This window comes from Carya illinoinensis, chromosome 16 (assembly GCF_018687715.1).
Source record: "Carya illinoinensis cultivar Pawnee chromosome 16, C.illinoinensisPawnee_v1, whole genome shotgun sequence".
Lineage (NCBI taxonomy): Eukaryota > Viridiplantae > Streptophyta > Magnoliopsida > Fagales > Juglandaceae > Carya > Carya illinoinensis.
This window is the reverse complement of record NC_056767.1, coordinates 4,833,832-4,841,549: the sequence shown is the minus strand read 5'-3', so window position 1 is coordinate 4,841,549 and position 7,718 is coordinate 4,833,832. Positions and strand designations below refer to the sequence as shown.

Sequence of the window (7,718 nt, the reverse complement as noted above, 5' to 3'; positions counted from 1 at the left end):
TAGTTAATTAGTAAGTTAATATATAACTATATATATTATAGTATATAAGTATAACTATATATATATATATATTATAAGTATAGTTAATTAGTAAGTTAATATATAACTATATATATTATATTATATAAGTACTCCTCCAATATATTATATAAATATAGTTAATTAGTAAGTTAATATATAACTATATATATTCTAGTATATAAGTACTCCTCCAATATATTATATAAGTATAGTTAATTACTAAGTTAATATATAACTATATATATTATATTATATAAGTATAACTATATATATTATATAAATATAGTTAATTAGTAAGTTAATATATAACTATATATATTATATTATATAAGTATAACTATATATATTATATAAGTATAGTTAGTTAATTACTATACATAGTATAGTAACTATATACTATACAAGCCCTTAATATATATAGTATATATATAACTATATATTATATATTGACTTATAGTAAACTAGTAATGTAAAATATAAAATAAGCTATAGTAACTTATATAGTAACTTATAGTAAATTAGTAATGTAAATTAACTATATAAGGTATAGTAACTTATATAGTAACTTATAGTAAATTAGTAATGTAAATTAACTATATAAGGTATGGTAACTTATATAGTAACTATATTAACTTATAGTAACTTATAGTAACTTATAGTAAATTAGTAATGTAAATTAACTATATAAGGTATAGTAATTAGTAACTTATAGTGTAACTAATAACTATATTAACTTATAGTATCTTACTAACTTATAGTAAATTAGTAATGTAAATTAACTTATAGTAACTATATTAACTTATATTATTCATTATAATGTTTATAGATTATTATTTATTAGATGTTAATATATTGATAACAAATATTTTTATAAAATATGCACAATATCGGAGTCGGAGTCGGAGTAGAAGTCGGAGTCGGAGTCGGATTGGAAGTCGGAGTCGGATCGGATCGGAGTCGGGACACCTCTGCCTCCGACTCCGACTCCGACTCCGACTTCCGACTTCCAGGGGAAAAAAAACTCCGACTCCGACTTGTCGGAGTCGGAGCGGAGCTGGATCGGAGTCAGAGTCAGAGTCGGATTTTCAGATTTCTGCTCAGCCCTACACTCATTTACTTTCACAATATGCTTGGAGACTCGGAGAGTGTGACTCGAGCAGCTATCACCCCAATGTCGCGGCTCTCACCAAATCACACGGGAGTCGTGGCCCGTGGGCGTCATTGGCTAAGAGGAAATGTTGGAAAATGGAGAAGTTTGTTGGGCAAATTCATAAGAAAAAAAAAAAAAACAATATCCCATTTTGCTGATTGATCTGACCGTCTATTTAAAAACAACGGCCAGGATTAATGAGTTGAACCGTATTTATTGCAGCACCGCCAATCAGACACCAGCTCAACGCCATGAATCGCATAGTCGTCGTCCTCCTCTTCCTTGGCCTCTACGCCTACAGTTCGGCCTCGGCGGGTAGGGACCTGCCTGGAGACCATCTCCGATTGCCCTCCGAAGCTTCGAGATTCTTCGGCAGAGTTGGTGGTGCCGTTGATGATAAAGAAGACGACTCATCAGGGATCCGATGGGCGGTTCTGATTGCCGGCTCCAATGGTTACTGGAATTACAGGCATCAGGTTGTTTTACCTTCCCGTTTCAATTAATTTACAATATTGAATTATTCTATTTCTTGATTGGTGTATCTCGAGTTTCGAAAGCATCTAACTTCCTTTCCATTATTCTATTTCGCCTCTCGTTCTTTTTAAACCTTATAGATATCCTTGTATTTTCATTTCTGATTTTTTTCTCCCGAATAAAGTTGCTAAAATTATAGGTATTTGCGGAAGTGTGAAGAACTCGAATGTTGTAAGCTAAAAAAAATTGGATGTCTCTTGCTTTTCTTGGGTTTTCCATGAATTATTTCTTGAGAATTCTTCTGCTCTTATTTCTTATTGTTTGATTTGGGTTTAAGAGCCTTTAATTTGGTTCCTGAGAGCAGTGAAGTTAATGGAAAATGATTTGTTTTCTAATCTCATGTTGCCGTGTTCTCCATGGTGTCCTAAAGCACAAACAATTAACTTCTAAGTTCTAATTTGCAAAAGCACAGAGATTCAACTTTTCATTTGCTGCACGCCCAGTTTGATTTCTCCGATTCTAAATATATTTTTTTTTATAAGTTCTCCGATTCTAAATATCATAGATTTCCTTGTTAATTTTCAGATTTACCGATCAAAAAAATGTTTTTCAGATTATATTTATAGAACCTAATAATCATTATGTGTTCGTTTTTTTATTTGTACACATTATACAACAGTCTAGAGCGGTAAGATTCTGTGGGAATTCAATGTTTAAGACTTCCTATATTCTTAGGAATATTATTTCAATGAATTTTATAGTTTCTGTGCATCCATAAGTTAGCCTGGTTTTATCTTGGTTTCAACAAGGATTTGCTCTGTCGTATTCAAAAAGGACCTTGAAACAATGAGCCCGATAGAATTGAGTTGGTAGCAGATTAGGTTGCGTCATGCTTATGTATTAACTTGATGCTGGAGGCATTAGCTTGTCTGAATGACTAATGATTTGGTTGTATAATAAGTATGAGCACGCGGTCAATATTTTTTTTTTATTAATTTTTAGTTGAGAAGTAATATATAAACAAAAATTGTAATCAAGTTTATTCCTTGTTGTAGTTAGATTCTATGGAATTTTATATGTTGATCCTGCTGTGATGCAATCCCAACTTGAATCTTGCCATTTTGTAATGGTTCTTGGGAACAAGAATGTTGTATTAATGAGGGAGAAAATAGATGTTACAAGATTGAGAAAAAGGATTCATTTTGAGATGAGACAAGAAAATCATGTGCTAGGCAGCATAATGCAAATCTGTTAGCTTTAATGGATTCCTAATGCCTGAATGAAATAATAAGATCAATTTATTATTTGTTTTTATGTTATGAGTGTCTTTGACATGCCCATGTTCTATTTAGAGCTAGCTTAATAAGAATATCATTTCTTGTTCGACGAGCATAGTCTTAAGTTCAAGAGCGGGTTGTCTCCTCTTCAACAGTTGGGATCTTTTTGTTTGATTCAATTTCTTTTCTCCTTTTAAACTTTCTCACAGGCTGATATTTGTCATGCCTATCAACTCTTGAGGCAAGGTGGTTTGAAAGATGAAAACATTGTTGTTTTCATGTATGATGACATTGCTTTCAATGAAGAGAACCCTAGGCCTGGAGTTATCATTAACAAGCCAGATGGCCATGACGTGTACAATGGAGTGCCGAAGGTTGCGTTTCTGTCCTTAAGATTTTTACCTACTAATTATATAAGAAAAAAAAAGATGTTTATCTACTACTAAGTTGTTTTTTCCTCCTCATGTTGTGGATTTTCTTGTGGCAGGATTATACTGGGGACGATGTTACTGTTGACAACTTTTTTGCAGTTCTCCTTGGAAATAGAACTGCTATTACAGGGGGCAGTGGGAAGGTTGTGGATAGTGGTCCTAATGATCATATTTTTGTATATTATAGTGATCATGGGGGTCCTGGTGTGCTTGGTTAGTAGCTCTTTACAATCTTTCGCTGATTGCAGGTTTTATTTTTATAGGATTTGTACTCTTGAGCACCAATTTGTTCTCAGAATTTGTCACAGAATTACATCTCTGGAAGTATCTGTTCAGCAGATAAAACTTTGAATCCCCACTATTCCCTTTTTCATGATCATGCTTTTCTACAATGGTAACTATATGTCCAATCTCTACTGTAACCCTTGAAATATACTGAGTGGTCCAACCTAATTATGTCAGTCGTGTTTCCAATAAGCTACATATTAAGAAACAAAATTTTTTTTCCAATAAGCTCATCAGGTCTTAAACTTGTTTAAAATATTCAAGAATCTAAGTGTATGTTTGGGATTGCGGTAGGAAATATAGCTTATAATTTAAGGGCTTATAGCTTATAGCTTAAATAATAAGTTCTATAGTTTAAAAGCTGTTTACTGTTTGATAAACATGTACTTAAAGCACTTTTTAAGTTAGTTACATTAATTTTTAAAAATATAGTTATCTGCAGGAGCTTTTCAATAAAAGCTTCTATTTGGTGTTTTTTAAAAAAGTAGAATTTTAGCTTTTCTAGGTGATTAAAGCACTTTTTATAAATTTACCAAATATATCATTTTTTTTTCTTTAAAAGAGCTTTTAAACAGTTAAAAGCACTTTTTAAACTTTCAAACTCAATCCCAAACAGGCTCTAAGATGGAGTTTGGACAAATGAGTTTTTATGCTGTTAAATAAATTTTATCAGGATTAGTTTACAAATTTTTTTTTTTATTGGCACCGGGTGTCTGAAACAGCGTCCTGACTAATCCTAGGGGTGCAGAGGTCCTCGCCAAGTAGTTACCCACAAGTGCACCTTGGGTAATTCAAGCGGAAAATCCCCCAGTCCGATGGCCCCTAGAGATTGTTCACACTTATTATTACTTGCAATTATAAATGATTTGATTTGTTGATGAATTTTATATTTTGTTAGCCATATTGTAATCTTTTGCTAGGGATGCCTACCAATCCTTTCCTCTATGCTGAAGATCTGATAGAAGTCCTGAAGAAGAAGCATGCTTCTGGGACGTATAAAAGTTTGGTATGTAATTAGTTTAACCGTCATTTCCTTTAGGCACATTATGTTTTGGTAGGAACTTAACTTTTAAGCTGGACTACTTTGTAAAATTATAGGTATTTTATCTTGAAGCATGCGAGTCTGGTAGCATATTTGAGGGCCTCCTTCCTGAAGGTTTGAACATCTATGCAACTACAGCAGCAAATGCAGAAGAGAGCAGTTGGGGAACTTATTGCCCTGGAGATAATCCTAGTCCTCCACCTGAGTATGAAACCTGCTTGGGGGACTTGTATAGTGTTGCTTGGATGGAAGACAGGTATGTTTAACATTTCTGATTGAGAATTCATATCATAGAATAAAAGAAAAAATTGCTTGCAAACATCTCTCCCAAAAAAATGAAAAATATGTCATATTGTGGAAATCTTGGATATTAAACGAATGTTGGCTGATACCTATTCCATGTTTTTCCAATGCTCAACATGTAGCATATCATGCAGCTTTTCCTCTTCAGTTGTTTTGATTTGATCACCATTGTTAAGGTGTTTTATTATGATGAACTACAAAAATTTAGAGCATAAAAATTATATTCTCCACTTTTCACATTTTTATGTGAGTTTTTTAACAGTCTGAATTTGTGGGCAGTGACATTCACAATATGCGGACAGAAACCTTGCACCAGCAGTATGAACTGGTAAGCTCAGTCACTCCCAGTGATATTATTGGTAGAGTTAATGTTTGTTGCTGTGCACTTGTAATATTTTAGTCTAATTTGGGTCATGGTGGGCCTATGTTCTTTCATTACAACAATGAGTTCAAATACAAGGACCATAGATGCGTGTCTCAAGTGCCTTGTCTAGTTGCCATTTGGGATCTTATGGAGTACTGATAGCATTTTATGTGTTAGTGATGCTGCCCTTCCTGTTACCAGGGTAACACCTTTTCGGTTTGGTAACAGTTATCTTGTAAAAGAAATGAGTTCATAATGCTGGCATTCACAGGTCAAAACAAGGACTGCTAGCGAAAATTATGCTTACGGCTCTCATGTCATGCAATATGGTGACATAGATCTTAGCAAGAACAATCTCTTCGTGTATATCGGTACAAATCCTGCAAATGACAACTACACTTACATTGATGAAAACTTTTTGAGGCCATCTAAGAAGGCGATCAACCAGCGGGATGCCGATCTTGTCCATTTCTGGGATAAGGTTTGTTTCTCTATTATGCCTTGTGGAATTTATCTTTTGCTCTTGCCCTTCATTCCTACTAATGCAAGGGGCTCTTGATTATAATAAACATGGGTCATCAAATTTAACCTTTTTATCTTGATTCAAACTCTAATGCTCTAGTTGCAAGCATAGGTATTAAGGTGTTCTGCAGTATATAGTGGCAACAATATAACATTTTGGTCGGAAGCTTTCAGCCTTTAATTTTAGCTGTAACTGTTTCTTTTCTTGCTATATCTGTGGGCAGTTCCGCAAGGCTCCAGAAGGCTCTCCCAGGAAAGTTGAAGCTCAGAAGCAGTTTGTTGAAGCTATGTCACATAGGATGCATGTAGATGAGAGTGTCAAACTTATCGGGAAGCTCCTATTTGGAATTGAGAAAGGTCCAAAGGTTCTCAACAATGTTCGACCTGCTGGGCAACCTCTTGTTGATGACTGGGGCAGCCTTAAGACTCTGGTAATATTACCAATCCCCAGCATCTCCTTTATCTCTGCGAACACTATCTTATTCTATTTGGATCATTTTAACCAAAAATAACCCAGATCCAGTAACAGCTCATTTGGCTGCCACATGGAGACTGGGCGTAGAAAACTTCCACAATTTTTCTCTTCTAATTTCTTGTTGGAAAATATCAGTGGGACCATTGACTTGAAGAATTAGCTGAGCTTTTTAGCATATATATTCTGTGGCTACTATGTTTATGGATTAAATGCGTGCCATGATAAATCGTCTTTGTAGGTGCGGACTTTTGAGACACATTGCGGATCACTATCTCAGTACGGGATGAAACACATGCGGGCCTTTGCAAACATTTGCAATGCTGGGATTCTGAAGGAGCAGATGGCTGATGCATCGGCTCAGGCTTGTGTATCCTTTCCATCTGGGCCTTGGAGCTCTCTGCACAAGGGATTCAGTGCATGATTCAGCCTCGACGCATGACTTGAATGCCAAAAGTTAAAATGTGGTGATATACATAAATATTATATTGTCTTACTGTATTTTAATGATGGCTCTTATGATTGCTTCGGTGTAAAATGTAAATATAATCAAAAGATCTTCAGACAGGCTTCTCTGTACTGGACTACATATTTGAAATTTAATTAATATGACAGTACTTATATTGTTGATATGAATTTGCACATGATTTTCTTGCGTAACCAGAGCAGCTACTGCTAGGGCTGAACACTAAGAAATTACGTTAGTGTTCTGATCCTTCCCGCCGTTCAAGGATCAGAACACTTAAGAAGTCACTACATCAATAAGAACTCCGAACTGATGGAGCTCAACTTGCCAAGCCAAGGAAAATATGGTGATCTATAAGGTATAAATCAATCATGTTCTTGAATTGGAAGGCCTATGAAGACCAAAATCAAAGTGGGTTGCTTGTACACATCAAGCTTTGACATGGTCAATTTAAGAGGATTTCACAATCATAGGGCTATTTGTTGTGGTACAAGTACTCTCAAGAGTGCTAGACCTAGAGCTGTACCCTGTTAATCTTATCTTTTCCTTCCTAAAATTATGCTCCCTTGCTTAAAAACGTCTTTCCGCACAAAAAAAATCTATAAACAAAGAATAAATTGAATAACTTAATGCGACAGAATAGATTAATGTTGAGTCCTTTTTTAATTGTAGAGTAAACTTGACTACCGAATTAAATCATGTTAATTTATAAATTAGTTTTTTTATAATTTTCTTTGTAAGAACAAATTAATTTTAAATTAGTTTCCACTCTTATTAGACTCTGTTTGTATCCTATTAGAATATGACAAGTTTTGATATGTTCTAACTTATTTTTTTAGACATGTTTGATTTACAAAGAGAGTTTTATAGATACAAATTTATAAAACAATGCAGTTTGATATAGTAGATCA

General features: G+C 34.3%; 1 protein-coding gene across 1 annotated transcript; it reads left to right on the top strand.

The window, feature by feature from the left end:
• Window positions 1-1,135: 1,135 nt before the first annotated feature.
• Window positions 1,136-6,971, top strand: LOC122299412 (vacuolar-processing enzyme-like). Its single transcript, XM_043109676.1, has 10 exons — window positions 1,136-1,274; window positions 1,394-1,647; window positions 3,132-3,296; window positions 3,410-3,566; window positions 4,559-4,644; window positions 4,737-4,936; window positions 5,263-5,311; window positions 5,619-5,828; window positions 6,094-6,300; window positions 6,583-6,971. Exons 1-10 carry the CDS (start codon window positions 1,148-1,150, stop codon window positions 6,763-6,765), a joined length of 1,638 nt encoding a protein of 545 aa, XP_042965610.1. The 5' UTR covers window positions 1,136-1,147; the 3' UTR covers window positions 6,766-6,971.
• Window positions 6,972-7,718: the final 747 nt, after the last annotated feature.